At 54.6% G+C, this 19073-nt stretch overlaps 1 protein-coding gene across 1 annotated transcript; it reads right to left on the bottom strand.

Annotated features, from left to right (window-relative positions):
• Positions 1-598: 598 nt before the first annotated feature.
• Positions 599-18605, bottom strand: LOC308676523 (segment polarity protein dishevelled homolog DVL-2-like). The gene is made up of 15 exons (XM_081342365.1): positions 18294-18605; positions 17442-17511; positions 16158-16303; positions 14776-14885; positions 14536-14668; positions 12315-12405; positions 12090-12159; positions 10172-10311; positions 9071-9147; positions 8907-8974; positions 8566-8700; positions 8256-8387; positions 7365-7541; positions 5494-5712; positions 599-4050 (listed from the first exon to the last, which is right to left on the bottom strand). The coding sequence occupies exons 1-15, from the start codon at positions 18479-18481 to the stop codon at positions 3572-3574; spliced, it is 2235 nt and encodes a 744-aa protein (XP_081198491.1). The 5' UTR covers positions 18482-18605; the 3' UTR covers positions 599-3571.
• Between the last annotated feature and the right edge of the window lie 468 nt (positions 18606-19073).

Below are 19073 nucleotides of genomic sequence, written 5' to 3'. Positions count from 1 at the left end.
AGTTGAAGTTCAGAAGTCATCAAAGGGCCAGGTTTGAAGACCAGTCTTAGTATCTTAACTTATGGGTAGTCCTCAACTTAACAATGGCTCGTTTACCGACCAATTTTACATCACTGAAAAAGGGGCTTACAAACATTCCTCACACTTACGACCATTGTCGTAGTCGTGATCTGAATTCAGAACCTTGGCAACTGACTCATATTTATGACAGTCGCAGCGTCCTGGGGGTGTGTCACATGATTCCCCTTTTGCCACCTTCTGACCAGCAGTCAACCGGGGAAGCTGGATTCACTTAACGACCAAGATACTAACATAACGGTTGCGGGGATTCGCTTTCACAACTGTGGCCAGAAAGGTCGTAAAACAGGGCAAAACTCACTTAACGACCGTCTTGCTTAGCAATGGAAATTTTGGGCTCAATTGTGGCCATAAAAGGTTGTTGAAACCTTTTTAAAATAATGCATTCATAAGATTGGCCCATTCAGATGAACTCACAACTTTATCCCCACACATATTTTACCCATCTCTCTGTCTCTCTCTCACACACACACACACAGGCAACTTTTTAGAAAACACACAGCTGCACGCCGACTTTGGTTTTCGGAAGCTTTTTTTATTATTTGAAGGCTTTTTGTACACAAAAGAGCAAAAAAATAAATATGTCATTACAAAAGAGTGATCTGCTAACAACCACACAAACCCTGCCACACCCGTGCACAGACACCCCCCTCCCGAGAGATATAGGAGGGCTAAATAGTTGGGGTCCGAGGCCAAGGATGCTCGGTCCCAACATGAGGCTTCCTAGACCCATCAGGACTGTTGACGCCCTGAGCAGGGGATGATGGAGCTTGTAGTCCCCCACGTCTGGTGGGCCAGAGTGGTGGCCGGCCTAATAAAGGATGCCTGCTGTTTCTCAAACTGGGCCGCTTGAAGATGGGTGGACTTCCAACTCCCAGAATTCCCTTGCACTAATCCATTCCTTTTGGTTATGTATGCTCATTGTGACTTGCATGCTCTCCTGTAATCCCTCTCTCTGCAATCTCTCCGCTCTAGGGGATAAAAGAGAGAGGGGGGTGGTGGAAAGCATGCCTGGCTAGGGAATTCTGGGAGTTGGAAGTCTACCCATCTTCCAGCAGACAAGGTTGAGAAATGCTGGGTTAGAGCAGGGGTCCCCAAACTTGGCCACTTTAAGCCGTAAAGGTTTGGAGACCCTTGCTCTAACCCAATTATTTTTCAACCTTGTCTGCTGGAAGACGGGTGGACTTCAACTCCCAGAATGCCCCCAGCCAGTATAACGGTCTTCTGTTGAATTGTCCGGTCATCTAGCCCACATTTAACTGGCTTATTCATTTTGGCTTGTCCCGGGTTATTCCCCCCCCCGCTGTGCCGAAGTCAAGATATGTTTATCGCATTCCCACTGTCTACTAAGAAACTTATTTATCTATTAAGGTTACAAAAAAAACGCAATAAAAAAAGGCATTCTAGCTACATCTGCTCTATTCACGGTGAACGCTGGGAAACCCTCGCTGGCTGGGGAATTCTGGGAGTTGAAGTCCCACCCAGCTCCGAGCTGGAGAGAAACACCGATCTAAAACATCATCCTGGTGAGCTCGGGGCAAAATAGCACCATTGTAGACAAAGAGTCCGTACCCTGTTTTGGGGGGCGGGGAGAGAAAGGAACGAGGCAGAAAGATTTGGGTGGGGGGGGGGGGAGGAGGGCCAGGTACAAAATCAGCCCCATTTCCTGCCCTTTGCGTCGCCCCCAATTCTATCCTACCAAGCCGTTAAGACGAGACCGGGAGAGTTTGGTCCATTCTGTGGAGCGATGGACCCCAAAACCACACGGCTTTGAAGAAGGAAGTGGGGTCGGAAGGTGGTCCAGAGGCCTCTGTGGGGCTCAGAACCCCAATATCCGCTTCCCCACCGGCATGGCGACAATTTGGGGAGAAAGCCATCTGAAACTTTGCGGCTTTTTTTTTTTTGGCAACAAGGGGGGATGGGTGGGAATTACACCAGTACGCAAGCCAGCCTCCGTAAGACGGGGTGCGGCTTAACGCCCTCCCAATTGTCTACCTCCCCTTTCCTTAATTGTGACTTCTGGGGTTCTTCTCCCAGTTGATCCCAGGGACAGATTGTTGAGGCTGGAGAGCGACTTGGGGTGGGGTGGGGACTGCAAGCTGTAGCCCCCACCCCAATGGGGAAATTTGTCTCCTTTCCAAGGACTCGTGGATCCCCCAAAATGGAGCCCTAGGTGGAAGCCTGATGGGATTTTATTCCGTCTAAGGTCGAGTCCCAGAGTTCACACAGAAGGAACCCCCCACACCCCAGTCCTGGCCCTGGGTGCAAGTGCCTCCACCACAATTCCCAGCCCCCCCCCAGGGGTAAAACTAAACGAGTCCGCAGGGTGGCGAGGCGAGAAACGGGGCAGGAGGTCCGTGGCAAGGCAACCTAGAAAAAAAACCCCAGGCATTTGGGGTGCAAAGCCCCCCCCCCGCCCCACCAAGATACAAAGAGGGGGTTCCAAAGGAAGTTAGGAAAGAAATAAAGCCCCCCCACACACACACACAGAGCTTGGGAGGACAGGCCGGGCTGTAGCGTTAAAAATATAACTGGGGTCAGGGTGCCCTATACAGGTTTAAAAGGAAAGAGGGGCGAGGTCCCCCCAAAAACGTGAACGAAAAACGAACAGAATCTATTAAAAAAAACATTTTTCTTAATAAAAAAATAAAATAAAAAAAATAAAAACACAAGAACAAAAAGACCCCTTCATTGGTACCGGCTCGGTGACCCTCTAAAGAACATGGCTCTTCCAACTTAGCTGCTTTGAAGACTCGTGGACTTCAACTCCCAGAATCCCTCAGCCAGCCCTCTGGGCTGGCTGAGGCATTCTGGGAGTTGAAGTCCACGAGTCTTCAAAGCAGCCAAGTTGGAAGACCCCTCCCTTGCTCTAGAAGAAGGCCTGGAAACTACCCTCAAGACGAGGCTGTGCCCGCCGCGGCGAGAAGCGGGCAGCGTCTGCCGGGCGAGGTTCAAGACTGGGAGCGTACCGTCGCTTCGGCCGTTTGGACTGTTCCGACCGCGCCCTGCAGAGGAGCAGGAAGACCCCTTTGCAAAGCACGGGAAGGAAAGGAAAAAAAGAGGAAGGACTGACAGCCCCCTCCCCCCCCCCACTCCCGGGGTCCCAAATCTTGGGAAGAGATACCCGGATGACAGACGGATGTGCATTTCTCGCACCGAGGTGAATTTGGTTTTGTTTTTTTTGGTGTAAGGCCGCTCGGAGGAGGAGGAGTCGCTGAGCCTCCCTAGCTCAGCATAGCAAGGCACCAACGTCAGAGGAAGACCTGAGGCACGGGTGAGCGACCCCCCCGCCCCCCCCCCGCGTGGAAGTCTGGGCAGAAAAAGAGAGAGCCATACCCCAGAGCGAGGGGTCGGCTGGGACCGGGGAGAGGTTAGGCCCATCCTTCGGGGCGAGGGACACCCCAAAAGAAGAGGCTGGACCGCTCGGGATGGCTGGTTTCCACGCTGGTGGTGGTGGGAAATGGGGGGAGCGGAGCCCGCGGGGGCCCCCCCATCACATCACGTCCACGAAGAACTCGCTGGGGTTCCCCATGGCCATGTGGAAGGACTGCCGGCTGGCGGTCAGCTCGGGGGGCACAGAGCCCAGGTCCCGCACCGGAGGGGCTCCCGGAGGCTGTACAGCAGCCGCGGAGGCGGGCGGGGGAGGCGGCGGCACCATCATCACCACCATCGGCTTGTAGCCCAAGGGCACCCCCCCGGGAGCCGCGTAGGCGCCGTGCAGGGAGGGGTGGGAGCGCAGGCTGACACCCCCCAGGCTGTGCTGGCTGCGCTGCGAGGAGGCCTCCCCGCCCAGCATCGCCGCCGCCGCCGCCGGAACCCCACGCTGGCTGCCGCTGCGGATGGAGTATTCCGACTCACTCCCGCTGCCGGATTTCGAATCCGCCCCCGGCTTCTCCTCCTTGGGTCTCCCGGCCCCCCGGCCGCCGCTGCCGCCACCCCCGTCGCTGCGGTTCGAGCCGCTGCTGCGGCTGCCTGCAAGACAGGAAAGCACAAAAGGAAAGGGGGGGGGGGGAGAAGGGAGGGGAAAGGACAGCCAACTTTATCGATTGATTTGTTCATTCAGTTTCTACAGGGAGTCCTCGATGTACGACCACGACCGAGCCCAAAATTCGGTTGCTAAGCGAGGCATTGGTTAAGCGACCTTTTCCCCCCGCGTTACAACTTTTTTTTTTTTTTGCCAGGGTTGTTAAGCGAATCGCTGCAGTTGTAAAGTCAGGAATACGGTTGTTCAGCGAGTCTGGCTCCCCCCCTTGATTTTGCTCGTCAGACGACACACACACCCCCAGGATGCTACGACCGCCGTAAATACGAGCCAGTGGCTGAGCGTCCAAATTTTGAAAATCTCCCCCAGCGAACAGCGAGGGGGGCTTTAATGATCACAGATCCACATAACAACCTTGGTGGTTTGTTTAGCGACTGCTGAGGGAAAAAGAGTCCAAAAATTGGGACGGTCACGTGCTGTCTTGCTTTGCAACTGTCCGGTCGTAGGTAGAGGACTACCCGTGCCTCCCCCCCCCCCGAGGCTCACCAAGAGGAAAAAGGCAAATGTAAAAACAACTCAAATTCTTATTTAGCGGCAATAATAAAAACCACTAGCTTAAATATGAGACGGTAGATATTAAGAGAAAAAAGAGAGGAAGTATTAAATGTTGAAATAATAGAAATTTTGGTGGCTAAATTTCAGGCATTTGGAAATTACCAGAAAATAAGAATATTATGTTGCATTGTTAATCGGTTGATGTAAGATGGCGAGAATTCAAACAGATAAGACCGTGTATCCTGAACATTAGATCTTGCGATGAATTGTGATCAAAGGAATTGGGGTTATTTAAAACTTGGGAATTATAAATATTAAACGTTAAATGTAAACATTAGCGGGAAACTAAACATTGGGAAAAACTAACCAGGACGTTGATTTGTCGAAAAAGATTGGTTGTTAAAACAACCAGGGCTATGTATAAACTAAAAATGACCGGTAACTGTAAGAAAGTTATTTTTATTTCATCGACGGAATAAGAATTGTATTAATTTAAATGTGAGACAGTAAATACCAAGAGGAAATATTGAATGTTAATAGTTTGAGATCTGTACTAAAGACATTTCTGCCTTGTTGAATTACGGACCAAGTCCGCCACCACATTCGCTTGTCAAATATTTAAATGTCAGACTGGAAAAATCAGTAAAATTTTTCTTTTAAAAAATAAAATAAAAACAGCCCAATTTTTAAAAAGTACGCAAGAATTGGCACTGAGGTAGTGAGACTTTCCCAGCAGCCCCCCCACCCCCACCCCAATCTGCCAAGGACCCAGGCCTGAGCTGAGCCCCCCCTCCCAACCCCCCTTGTCTACCTGACCCCCGAGCCCATTATCCCCAGCTGACTGACTTCCCTCCCCCCCCCCCGACTGCCCCACCTACCTTCACTCTGCTGGCTGCCTGCACTTCCCACCCCATAGCTGTACGAGGACAGCTCGTGATAGGGCGGAGGCTGGGAGCTGTATGGGTGGGGGGCCGGATACTGGTATGGGAAGGTCGGCATCAGCGGCCAAGGAGTGGCCCCCGGCAGAGGCGCTAGTGTGTCCTGGTCGGAGGCCCCGCTGGATCCGTCGTTGTCATTGAGCGAGAGGTTGGCCATATCTGAAGAACAAAGGAGACAATGGGGGAGCACACACACACCTCACGCCGGCTGTCAATCGGAGGGGTTTTCTCCTCATTCAAGTCCTGACCCCCCCCCCGCGGTTTCAGCTAAGTCCTCGCTGAGCGACCACCAAGCAGTGAGTAAGCGGTCGCTAAGCGAAACCGTAACTACGGTGCTGACGGCCTAACTTCGACTTTCCTTTTGCTTTTACAGAGGCCGTAAAAGCAAGGATTGGTCCCGACGTCACCTCTTTATCCCCACGACGGCGGCGGATGGCCGCTAAACGAGGCAGTTGCCCAACGAGGGTTATCTGAACGCTGTTCGAGCAAAGGCCCATAAAAGGAACGGCAGGCAAAACAAAGAGGGCGGGAAAATTCAAGAGGGGTTGAGAAGACGTGGGAACGATCAAGGTCCAATTATGCAGGACAAACCCGGCTTCTGAACCATTAAAATTTAGTCGTTAAAACACAAGGTGGTCCTCGACTTACAAAAGTTCGTGTAGTGACTGTCCAAAGTTACAGCGGCACTAAAAAGACACGTTAACTTAGGACCACTTTTCACACGACCGCTGCAGCACCCCCAGGTTCACATGAACGAAATTCAGTTGCTTGGCAATTGATTCACATTTATGACGGTCGCCCAGAGATCCCCTTTTGCGACCTTCTGACAAGCAAACTCAGTGGCGATTCCCTCAACAACCGTGCTCCTGACTTAACCCTCACGATTCACCTAACAACTGTGGCAGGAAAAGTCACAAAAAGGAGCAACGTTCACTTAACAAATGTCTCGCTTAGCAATAAAAATGTTGGGGGGGGTCAATTGCGGCCGTAGGTCGAGGACTACCTGTATTAGAAAAAACTAAATCCAGCCTTTTTCTAATGCAAAGCTTCCTTTTTTTTTTTTTTTAGAAATCCGCCTCCTCTCAGACAGGCAGAGAACTCAAAATAAACCAAGACCACCTTAAGTTGGGCTCTGATCTTAGGCAAAGCCAGGTGCCTCGGTGGTCGCCATTTCGCAACCATGCTAATTACCCAAAAAAGGTCAAATATCACCGATTCAAACAATCCCAGCGTCCGTTTATCTCTTTGTCTGTTCCTTTATTCCTTTATCTCTCTTTCTGTTTGCTGGCCGATCACAAACAGAAGGTTTTTACAAAGTTCCTGGATTTGAGAAAGGGCTCACCCGAGAGCAGAAAACTGAGCAACAGGCCAGCCCTCCCAGAAACGTTTAATATTGGAAAACTGGAAATATTTATCATTAATTAAGAGACGGTGGATTCACAACCAGAAAATCAATGAGCAGGGACTGATTTGTATGGATGTCGAGGGGTCCCACCGAACTAAAATCTCCTCCAGTGGTACGCAAAAAATAACACTGTAAAAGCAGGGGTGTCTAACCTTGGCAATTCAACAATCTAATTGAGTTATTTAAAATAATTTTTTTTAAAAAAAACATTTTGCCGTTCACGTTTCATTTTGTCTCTCCTTTCTCATGCTTTCTTCCGTGATTCTATCCCACCATTTCTTTGATATTAGCGTCACTCTTGTCCCCGCAGAGACTTGGCTGCGGCGAGTTGTTGTAGACCGGCCGCTGTGGGACTCGGAAGCCCTGCCCGTTACGGATCAGCTCCCAACAGCCCGCCGCTACTTACAGTTCTCGCAGCTGCTGAGGTCGCCAAAGATATAGTAGCACTGCTCGGAGAAGGTGATCTTGTTCACGGTGTGGCGGATGAACCCGGCCTTCAGGAGGTTGCTAGCGTACTTGCGGGCTTCGCGGCGGTCCTGGAAGCCTTCCACGTGATGATATAGCCAGTCCACCACGTCCGAACCTGGCGGGATAATGGTTTGTTTAGTGAATATTTGAAGCTACAACATCACTGGAAAAGTGGCCCATAACGAGTTTTCACACTTATGACCGTTATGCTTGGAAACCCGGAAACTCTGACCATTGGACTGAGTGACAACGTCACCTGGACGTTCAAAGAGCTTGGACTGTATTCTGGCTTCTCTTCTGAAACGGCTTGGGCAAGCTTCATTCACACAAGACTCGTTAGGTTAACGGTGTATGTGTCATTCCTTGTTATCTCCGTGGCCTTGAGTAAAGAGCCTTGGTGGAGCAGTGGGCTAACGCCTCCTTAAGTAACACCAGCTGCCTGCAATTATTGCAGGTTCGCGTCCCACCAGGCTCAAGGTTGACTCAGCCTTCCATCCTTCCGAGGTAGGTAAAATGAGGATCCAGATTGTTGGGGGCAATTAAGCTGACTTTGTAATAATGCCGCTTGGGGTGTGTGTGAAAGCCCTAATAAGCAGGCATATACATAGAATGAAGGCTACTGCTAAGCTTGTAAGCCGCCCTGAGTCTTCGGAGAAGGGCGGGATATAAATGGGATTAAAATAAAAAAAAATAAAAAAAAATAAATTCCTCTCCTAAAGCTGACTGCGTTGCCTCGGTGCTGTGCCCTGGGTCATCACTCTGCTGCTGGCTGCTCCGTTGGGAGATCGGCTCCCCACCCGCCAGCCCGCATCCCGCTTCCTCCCGATACCTAGAAAAGCATCCGGGATGGTAATCTTCAACCACATGCGGTCGCGGACCTCCAGGCCAGACTCCGGGGAGGCCATGGCCTTAGTGACCGAAGCCATGTCCGTGTGGATGGAGAGGTTGAAGTCATCAAAGCCTAACAAGGAAGATTTGGGGGAAGGTACGGAATCGGTAACCGTTCCCCCCCCCAGGAGTCATTCTTTCACACGCCCATTTTCCAACGGAAGTCCTCCTCCCTCCCTCCAGGGCGTACAATCCCACTCCTCCCCTTCCAGAGGCGGCCAGGGGGAGGGGGGGGCACGCGCCAGACTCACGTTCGGTCTCCGTGACAGAGGTCCCCGAGGTGATGGTGCTCATCGAACTGCTGCTCGGGTAGGGGACAAAGGCCCCTGTCAGAGCGGCCGAGTGGGACACCCAAGCTGCCGGGTCAATGGGCTGGATGGGCTCGTCTGGTGAGGACCAGGAGGAGACGCTGTGAGCACGCCGCAAGGCCCCCGTTGCCCAGTCCCACACACCCACCCTCCCTGGCCTGGCTCTGCGGATTCCCACCCATTTCTTAGCTATGGGGGGCAAAGCCTGATAGATCGACTGCCGGGGAACCCCCCCCCTCCACCCATACCCCGTTTTGCGCCCAGGGCCAACACAGAGGACTTACTTCTGGGCAGAGTGAAATACCCTTGTGGGGAGGGGTCCCAGCACTTGGCCACCGTCAGCACAATTGGGCTGGAAAGGAAAGGGGGGGGGAGATCATTTTCAGAACCGCGGGAAGCCCCCCTCCCCGCGTGCAAGGGAGGGCCGGAGCGGTTGGCCAGAACTCACCCCGGCTTGTGCACGATCTCCCTCAGGACCCTCACGGCGTCGTCGTTGCTCATGTTCTCGAAGTTGATGTCGTTCACCTGGGATAAAAAAGAGAGAGAAGGGGGGGGTGTGGCTTTTAGCCAGCTGGAGCCTTGCTCGCCTTCCTCCGACAGGTGGGAGACGCTCTCAGATTCACCCCTGCAGGAGCTGAGAGGCTCCGAGAAAGGAGGGGGAAGACATCTGTTTGGTCCTCGCTGCTCCCTGAACTTGGTGGGTTCACTAGGGAACAGGGAGGAGGAGGAGGAGGAGGAGAGAAGGAAGGGAGAGAGAAAAAGAAGAAGAAAGGAAGGAGAAGAAGAGGAAGAGAAAGAGAAAGAAAAAAGAAGAAAAAAGGAAGGAGAAGAGGAAGAGGAAGAGAAAGAAGAAGAGGAAGAGAAAGAAAAGAAGAAAAAGAAAAAGAAGAAAAAAGGAAAAGAGGAGGAAGAGGAAAAAGAGAAAAAGAAAAAAGGAGAAAAGGAGGAAAGAAGAAGAAGGAAAAAGAAGAAAGGAAGGAGAAGGAGAAGAAGAGGAAGAAAAAGTAGAAAAAAGGAAGAGGAAGAAGAAGAGAAAAGGAGGAAAGAAAAAGAAGAAGGAAAAAGAAGAGGAAGAGAAAGAGAAAGAAAAGAAAAAAGAAAGAAGAAAAAAGGAGAAGGAGAAAAGGAGAAGAAAAAGAAGAAGAAGAAAAAAAAGAGGTGGTGGTGATGGTGGAGGAGGACTGTGGGGTCCTGGGTGCCCTAAGAGCTGGGCGGTTTCCTTGCAGGCGTTTCATTACCCAGCTAGGGAACATCATCAGAGCTAAAAGGCAGTGGTGTCTGCGAGGAGGAGGAGGAGCAGCAGCACAACGAAGGCTTTGGGGTGCTTGTCGCTCTCTGAGCTGGCTCTTTTTCTTCCAGGCGTTTCGTTACCAAAGCGAGTAACGTCATCGGCGCATTACAGCGGCCTGGGTGGCAAAACGCCTGCCAAACACCCCACCCAACTCGGGGAGCACCGAGGATCCCAGGACAGTTCAACCCTCGGCGAGCCAGACATTCTATCGGTTTTGCCTCGCACCGCGCGAAGGAGAAGCGCGCACGTCTCTCTCACCTGAAGCAACATGTCTCCGGGTTCAATCCGGCCATCGGCTGCCACGGCCCCCCCTTTCATGATGGAGCCGATGTAGATCCCCCCGTCTCCTCGCTCGTTGCTCTGGCCCACGATGGAGATGCCCAGGAAGTTGTATTTTTCTAGCAAAAGGAGAATCGGAAACAAAATAAGGACAGACAAGAGGGCGGCCGGAGGGATCCCAGGCCGTCTCTGAGCTTGGTCCTGGCGGGCGTTTCATTACACAAAAGAGGTAATATCACACACACCCACACCCGTGAAGATGAGGATGGTGCCTAGTTTGGGTAAGGAAAGGTCTGCATGGAGACAACAAAGCTCAGAGACCACCGAGGACCCCGCATTTCAACCCAGAGTTGCAAATATTCGCCTTTATTGACAACGGCGCTTTAAATTTCTTCAGTGTTGTAAGCTGCCTAGAACAGGGGTCCCCAAACTACGGGCTGCGGCCCGGGAGCGAGCTCTTGGCCAGTGGGCCAAGGAAATGACTGGATGGTGCACGCGCAAACGGGGAATGCACACCCAGGCGTGCACGCACAAACGGGGACGCTAGCACAGGGCGAGCATCTGGAGCCCGTTTGTGCGAAGTGGGACTCCAGCACGGGGCGAGCATCCGTGGCCTGTTTGTACATGCATGCAAACAGGGAAGCTAGCACAGGGCGAGCATCCGTGGCCCGTTTGTGTGAACTGGGAGTCCAGCACGGGGCAAGCATCCGTGGCCTGTTTGTACATGCATGCAAACGGGGAAGCTAGCACGGGGCGAGCGTCTGTGGCCCATTTGCGCGTGGACGCTAGCACAGGGCCAGTGTCCGTGGCCCAATTGTGCAAACTGGGATGCTAGCACGGGGCGAGCGTCCGTGGCCCATTTGCGCATGCATGCGAACAAGAAAGCTAGCACGGGGTGTCCGTGGCCCATTTGCGTGTGGACGCTAGCACAGGGCGAGTGTCCGTGGCCCATTTGTGCAAACTGGGACGCTAGCATGGGGCAAGCATCCGTGTGTGCATGTGAACGGGGATGCTAGCATGGGGCGAGCGTCCGTGCCCATTTGCGCATGAACAGGCTGCTACCCGCTGCGGGAGATGCGTGGCCATTCATGCATGCCGCATGTGCGAATGGGGCTGCTAGTGCCGCCTTCCTGTTGACTTTGCTTGTCAGGAGGTTGCAAAACGGGGATCGCGTGACACACCCGTACACACCCCTGGTGACACTGCAACGGACATAAACCCGAGTCAGTTGTGAAGCATCTGAATATAAATCATGTGTACCACGGGGAGGCTGCAAATGGTCCCAGGTGTGAAAAATGGTCGTGAAGTCACTTTTTTCAGTGTTCTTGTGACTTCGGTCGGTCGCTAAATGAGTTGTAAGTCGAGTACCGTTCTGTGTAAGTGAGGCAGTTATACAGAATTGCTTGATAAATGATAACGGCTAGGCTCAAAAGTTCAGCTACATGAGGCCTCAGCGGGGCCATATTTGAAGCAGGCTCAGGCTGGCCAGCCCCGTAACTCCGAGGACGGCCGTTAAGAGAGACAGACCGCCTTCCGAAGGATCTCTCCCATTTCCCCCCCCAAAAAAAATCAGGGGTCAGAGCGGATAAAGAGCAGTTAATCCTCTTCCCAAAAGGGGAAGATTTTTTTTTCTTTTTAAATTATCCCGATGGGTTTTCAGAGGAAGTAACAAGAGGCAAACGAGACGCCTAAAATCTCGCCATTAAAAACGGGTTGCCTCCCTGCTCCCCACTCCGCAAAGTGCAGTGGGAGGCAGAGACTGAGGCCACGGAGAGACCCCACCAAACTTAAAGAGGACGGTCCTTTCGTTCTTAAGGGGGGAGGGTGGGAAGTTTGCAGCGTCACGCGTGGACTTGGCTTTCATCTGCCGCCTTTTCGGCCCGCGCGGGGTCTTTACCCATGTTCAGGGTGACGGTGATGATGTTGAGGGACATGGTGGAGTCGGTGACGCTGCTGAAGGACGTCGTCTGGAAGACAGGAGGAGAGAGAGGGGGGGGAGATGCAGGACGAGACCACCTACGTTTCCACCCCCACCCCCAGCTTCCGTCCTGCCCGGCGCAGAGACTCTCCTAATTTAGACCCAGCCAATGGCTCACCCTTGCCCCGCCCTCCCTGGGCTTACCCGTTCGAGACGTGGCGGGCGCTGCTTCCTCCTGCGACGGTGGCGCTTCAGAAGTCGGGAGGCGCTGCTCTGCTCCGTAGAACTGCTGAATCTGACGAGGAAACAGGCGACCAGGTTATAGGAGCGGAGGCATCCTGCGAGCCGAGAGGCACGATGGGAAGCACCTTTGGGAAAGGGACGCCACCCGGCCAGGATTGCCAAAACCCAGAGGTACCCCTCCCACTTACAGCCCGATGGAGCCCCAATTTTCTGTTGCTAAGCGACACATTTGCGAATCAAATTTTGCCCTGTGTGACGACTTTTTTTTTTTTTGGCACTGTTAAGTATATAGAATATCGAACAGAGCTGGAAGGGACCTTGGAGGTCTTCTAGTCCAGCCCCCTACTCAAGCAGGAGAACTTATACCATTTGAGACAGGTGGCTGTCCGGTCGCTTCTTAAAAACCTCCAGTGAAGGAGTGCCCACGATTTCTGGTGGCAAGCAGTTCCGCTGGTTGATTGTCCTCACTGTCAGGAAGTTTCTCCTTAATTCCAGGTTGCTTCTCTCTTTGGTCAGTTTCCAACCGTTGTTTCTCGTCCTGCCCTCTGGTGCTTTGGAGAACGTGACCCCCTCCTCTTTTTTCGGGCAGCCCCTCCAATACTGGAACGCTGCTATCGTGTCTCCCCTATTTCTTCTTTTCTCTATAGCCAGACCCAAGTCCCACAGCCGTTCTTCGTTATGTTTTAGTCTCCAGGCCTTGGATCCTCTTAGTTGCTCTTCTCTGCACTTTTTCCAAACTCTCAATGTCTTTTTTTTATTGTGATATGGTAACCAAAACTGGCTGCAGGATTCCAGGTGTGGCCTCACTAGGGTTTTACAAAGCAATACTAGTACTTCGCACGATCTTGATTAGCAACGCGGTAAGTGAATCTGGCTTCCTGCGTGGACTTTGCTTGTCAGAAGGTCGCCAAAGGGGATCAGGAGACCCCTCTGGGACGCTACGACCGTCGTAAATAGGAGTCAGTTCCCAAGGTTCTGAATTCGGATCAACTGAGGCTGCGACGGGGGTTAGGTGTGTAAGTCGAAAGACGCTTTTGTCGGTGCCATTTGTTAAGTTCAACGTCTCCCTGAACGGGTTCTAAATTAAGGATCCCCCTGTAAGGAAAAGCTGTAAAATACAAGTGCTACGAGGACCCAAATAGTTCAGATCTACCTAAAAGACGGGGAGGGAGGGAGTAGGATGAGCAGCGGGGAGTTGGGATCTGTTAACAATCTATCAACCTGTCAAGAATGACCAAGGGAGACAGGATAGCCACCTTCCAGTATTTGGGGGGCTGCCACAAAGAAGGGGGGGTTTCCATTTATTCTCCAAAGGACCAGAGGGGAGGACGAGAAGCAATGGTTGGAAACTGACCAAAGAGAGAAGCAGCCTGGAATTCATTAGAAACTTCCTAACAGTGGGGACAATTAACCAGTGGGACTGCTTGCCACCAGATGTTGTGGGCGCTCCATCCCTGGAGGTTTTTAAGAAGAGGCCGGACAGCCACCTGTCTCAAATGGTGTAAGTTCTCCTGCTTGAGCAAGCGGGTTAGACTAGACCACCTCCGAGGTCCCTTCCAACTCTTGTTATTGTCACATCCAAGGTGTTCAAGGAATCCTGGGAGTTGAAGTCCCCCCCCCCCATCTTAAGAGCTGCTGAGGTCGAGAAACACACCCCTGTACAGACCTTTCCCTGCGTTTCTCTTGCCGCCTTTGCGCTAGCTTTTGATTTTGGGGACGCTCCTGCTCGAGCAGAGGGTTGGACTAGAAGACCTAAAAGGTCCCTCTCAGGTCTGACGCGTTCTCTGTTCTGACCAACCCCATCGTGAAGCCTCTCTATCACAGCCCCGATCCAATGGGACTCGAGGAAGGCCCATGACCTCAGATGGGGAGGGAGATGTTCCAAAGGGGGGGGCAGCAATGGCAGAGAAGGCCCTTTCCCTTCCTGCCCCCCCCCACCCCCCCAGCCAGAACACCCTGCCCGATGGGCCCTCTGGTGCCGGCACGGGTGGGCCGGGCCAATCCCAGCGGGATGAGTTGTCGGAAGGCAACCCAGCTCAGCGCAATGGGGAGCCGAGGCAGATTAAACCCCAATTCCGGGTACCTCCAACCCCGGAGCGAGGAGGGATGGCAGCCCTTCCCCAGGTCAGGAATCGGGGAGGGCTGCCTGCCCAGCTTTGCTGCCAGCCTTGCCCTCGCTCACCGGCTCATGGCGTCGTCGTCCTCCGAGTCGCACAGGCTGGTGGTCTCCAGCTCGCTGGTGAGCAGAGTGGAGGAGCTGTCGTAGCCCGCCAGGTGGCGCTCCACCCGGGATTGCCCGTTGATCCGGTGCCCGCCTGAGTCAGAAAGGGGGGGGGCAGTGGCGTTATAGAGCGATCCGCCCGCCAGATTCGGCCTCCCGCCATCCCTCCCGGAAACCGGGAAAGGCTTTCCCAAGGGTTACCTCCGTGCTCCGTGCTCTCCCTGCGACGGGGCCGGTCCCTCCTCAGCGACACGACGGACTCGGTCTCCGTTTCGTGGTCCGAGTTCTCACAGCTGCCCGAGAGGTTCGGGCTGCGAAGAGAGTCAGTTGGGTAGAGTGGGGAAGGTGCAAAAACTGAGAGACGGTGAGTTCTAGTCCCGCCTTAGGTACGAAAGCAAGCTGGTGATTTTGGGCCCATCACCAGGAGACGGTGAGTTCTAGTCCCACCTCAGCCATGAAAAGCCGGCTGAGAGACTTTGGGCCCATCACCAGGAGATGGTGAGTTCTAGTACCGTCTTAGGCATGAAAGCCGGCTGGGTGACTTTGAGCCCATCACCAGGAGACGGTGAGTTCTAGTCCCACCTCAGCCATGAAAAGCCGGCTGAGGGACTTTGGGCCCATCACCAGGAGATGGTGAGTTCTAGTACCATCTTAGGCATGAAAGCCGGCTGGGTGACTTTGAGCCCATCACCAGGAGACGGTGAGTTCTAGTCCCACCTCAGCCATGAAAAGCCGGCTGAGAGACTTTGGGCCCATCGCCAGGAGATGGTGAGTTCTAGTACCGTCTTAGGCATGAAAGCCGGCTGGGTGACTTTGAGCCCATCACCAGGAGACGGTGAGTTCTAGTCCCACCTCAGCCATGAAAAGCCGGCTGGGTGACTTCGGGCCCATCACCAGGAGACGGTGAGTTCTAGTCCCACCTCAGCCATGAAAAGCCGTCTGGGTGACTTTGGGCCCATCACCAGGAGACGGTGAGTTCTAGTCCCGCCTCAGGCACAAAAGCTGGCTGGGTGACTTTGGGCCCATCACCAGGAGACGGTGAGTTCTAGTCCCGCCTTAGGCAGGAAAGCCGGCTGGGTGACTTCGGGCCCATCACCAGGAGACGGTGAGTTCTAGTCCCACCTCAGCCATGAAAAGCCGTCTGGGTGACTTTGGGCCCATCACCAGGAGACGGTGAGTTCTAGTCCCACCTCAGCCATGAAAAGCCGTCTGGGTGACTTTGGGCCCATCACCAGGAGACGGTGAGTTCTAGTCCCGCCTTAGGCAGGAAAGCAATCACTCACAGAGGGTTGTTTTAGGAGAGAAAACAGAAGGAAGAGAGCGCGTTATATACGATTGGCAGCTTGAGTTACTTATGAAGCCAAACAGGCAGGATAAAAATCTAATCAATAAAAACCAAAGCTGCTTCCGAAAAAAAAGTTAGCCCCGGCTTTCCTTCCATTAACCTAAGAGACCCCCAACTCCCCCCAAAAAAACATCTCTGAACTTCATCCCAGTCCCAGGCTGGATAGTCACCCTTTGGATTCCCACCATGTAGAGTTCCTGCCCCCCTTTCCCCCCCACCCAGGACCGTTCCTACTCACTGGAAAGAAGGAGGGCGGGAATCCCCGATGCCGCTGGTCCTCTCTACGGGCAACGGAGGCAAAGGAGGTGGCGGCGGGGGAGAAGGCTCCGGCCGGACTTCCACAGGAGCAGGCGGCTCGGGTGGGGGGACCTCTGAAGACACCAGCTGGGTGGGGACAAAGGAAGGAGGGGGGGCTTAAAGCTTCCATCCTGCCCTTTCCTAAAACTGGGTGTGTGTGCGCCTTCCCCTGCCTCCAAGCAGAGTGGGGGCCCTGCTGGATGGGGCTTGGGGGGGAGGTCTCTGACCCCTCCCCATTAGATTCAGCTCCGCTCCTTTTGTCTACATCGAACAAATATTACAGTTCTTCATATTTTCAGCACGTATCCAAAGCTGAACATAAACATATTTTTTTTAGCATTTACGCACGTAACGGTAAAGAACGTTAACGGAAGGAGAGAGAGAGAGAGCGGGAAATAGATTTAGCAACCCACGCGTTGATTAATCGTGGAAATTAATTAATGCTGATGGTTTCAAATCTACCAACCCAGGCAACGTGCCATTCGCAAAGCGCTAAAGATTGTTATTGTAAAAAAATAATATATTGTTGTTAGCTGCGAAGTCGTGTCCGACCCATCGCAACCCTATGGACAACGTTCCTCCAGGCCTTCCTGTCCTCTACACGTGTGTGCGCGCATGTGTGTGTGTGTATCTATATCTATCTATCTATCAAAAGGTAAAGGTTCCCCCGCACATGCGTGCTAGTCGTTTCCGACTCTAGGGGCCGGTGCTCATCTCCGTTTCAAAGCCGAAGAGCCAGCGCTTGTCTGAGGACGTCTCCGTGGTCATGTGACCGGCATGACTAGACGCCAAAGGCGCACGGAACGCTGTTCCCTTCCAACCGGAGCGGTCCCTATTTTTCTACTTGCATTTTTACGTGCTTCCGAACTGCTAGGTTGGCAGAAGCTGGGACGAGTAACAGGCGCTCACTCTGCTATGCGGCACTCGGGATTCGACCCGCCAAACTGCCGACCTTCTGATCGACGAGCTCAGCGTCCTAACCCACTGAGCCGCCACGTCCCTATATATATATGTGTGTATGCGTGTGTGTATATACACACACACACACACAAACACACAAACATAAAATATATAATATATAAATAAAAATAGTGTCAGCTCTTCTTGGCTTGGAAGAGACAAGACCGCTGGTCCCCACCCCCCACCCTGCCGGAAGCCTTTCCGGAGGCTCTGCTTCAGAGTCCCCGAGCCCATCATCCCCGGCAGGAGGGCATGGGCTGCGTACCCAGGAGACGACTCTTCCGTTGAAGCAAGGCAGCAGGGCACCATCCTCCGTGATCTCCTCCTTCACCACCCTGCAAAGGGAGGTGGGCTCAGCGGGGGGAGGCCGGGTGGGGAGCCCCTTCCTCGGCCCCAGGAGCAATGGTGTGTGTGTGTGTGTGTGTGTGTGTGTGTGTGTGGAGCCCCTCCCTCCCTCCCTCCCTCTCCAGAGAAGCAAAGGATGCTGGGAGCCATGGGGTTCTTCTCCCAATTTTGTCCTTGGGGAGGGGAGGGTCCCTGGGCCACCACATCTTCTCAGGAGCGCCCCCCCACCTGCAAAGAGGCAGAAAGCAGGGTCTCCTCCTCCTCCTCCTCCCAAGACCCTCGAGGTCCAGAAGACGGCCCAAGGCTTGCTCTCCTGGCGGGGAGGGGTCCACGGGCGCCCACCACCTCTCTAGGGAAATGGGGGCTCTTGGGCCTCATGGTCCCCCCAGCGCTCTCCTTGGGGGGGGGAAGGATGCAGGCGCTGCCCGTCTTCTCAGGGGACCCCCACGAAGCCCCCCCCTCGCAAGAGAGGCAGAAAGCAGGGCCTCCTCCTCCCCCTCCTCCCACCAGGAGGGGCCCTCGAGGTCCAGAAGACGGGCCCAGGGGGGGGGCTCTCGACCCCCAATGCTCGGGGGGGGGAAAGGGTGCCCGGCCCCCAGGGCTGCTCCGGGCCGCCTAAAACCCCCCACCCCCCAGGGCTTCCTCCCGCCACGGGGGCCCCTCGAGGCCCAGAAGACGGGCCCAGAGGAGGGGGGTCTCTTGCCCCCCCCACCCGCCCCCCAGGCGGGCCCCCCCGAGGTCCAGGGCTGGGGCCGGGGAGAGCGGGCCCCACCCGAAGTCCTGGTCCATGCTCTTGAAGAAGTACTTGGCGCCGGGCCGGGCCAGCGCCGCCTTGACGTGGCCCAGGGTGAGGCGCTCGGCCGGCACCGGGATCTTCACCAGGTAGGGCGTCTCCTCCTCGTCCAGGTGGTAGATCACCTTCGTCTCGCCCGCCGCGGGGGGGCCGCCCGCCGTCGCCATGGAGACCAGGGAGGGGGGCGGGACGCCGGGCCGGGGGGGGGGAGGGGCGGCGGAGGAAGAACGGCGGCGACGGCGGCAGCAGCAGCCCGCCTCGCTCCCGGCCTCCCGTGCGTCAGCGCGTCATCACGCACGGCCCCGCCCCCGGACGTGCGCCCGTCGCCTCGCGCGCGACTCCGCCCCCGCCCCCCCCCGAGCGGAGAGCCGCCGCCCTCCCCTCGGGGCGCATGCGTCTTACGCACGACTCCGCCCCCTCCCGAACCACCGCGTTTTCCCTCCTTCTATCTAGCTCTTCGCTCCGCCCCCGAGAACTCCATCGCCCTTTCTAGTTCCCCCTCTAGCGCGCAGGCGCGACGTCGACTCCGCCCCTTGGAGAGCGTGGTTTCGCCCTCGCTCCCTCCAGCGCGCAGGCCTTCTACGTAGCAGAGCTCCCTCTCGGCGCGCACGCGTCAACTACGCCGCCCCGCCTTGGAGAGGCGTCCCTTCGCCGTCCCTCCTACCCTCCCTCCGGCGCGCATGCGCCAGAGGTCGCACTCCGCCCCGGGGAGTCGTCCTAACAGCCTGTCTCTCGGTGCGCATGCGTCAATTAAACACC

Source organism: Vipera berus (genome assembly GCF_964194415.1).
Source record: "Vipera berus genome assembly, chromosome: W".
Taxonomy (NCBI): domain Eukaryota; kingdom Metazoa; phylum Chordata; class Lepidosauria; order Squamata; family Viperidae; genus Vipera; species Vipera berus.
Note: the sequence above shows the minus strand (reverse complement) of the source record. Positions and strands in the feature narration are given on the sequence as shown.

What these genes read in the sequence shown, in the direction of transcription:
- LOC308676523 (XM_081342365.1), bottom strand. Translation starts at nt 18,481, where the DNA reads ATGGCGACGGCGGGCGGCCCCCCCGCGGCGGGCGAGACGAAGGTGATC. An exon ending in GACGACGACGCCATGAGCCG is followed by an intron (nt 12,406 to 14,535) that starts GTGAGCGAGGGC and finishes TTTCCTCGTCAG; the next exon opens with ATTCAGCAGTTCTACGGAGC. An exon ending in AGGCAGCCAGCAGAGTGAAG is followed by an intron (nt 4,051 to 5,493) that starts GTAGGTGGGGCA and finishes CCTGTCTTGCAG; the next exon opens with GCAGCCGCAGCAGCGGCTCG.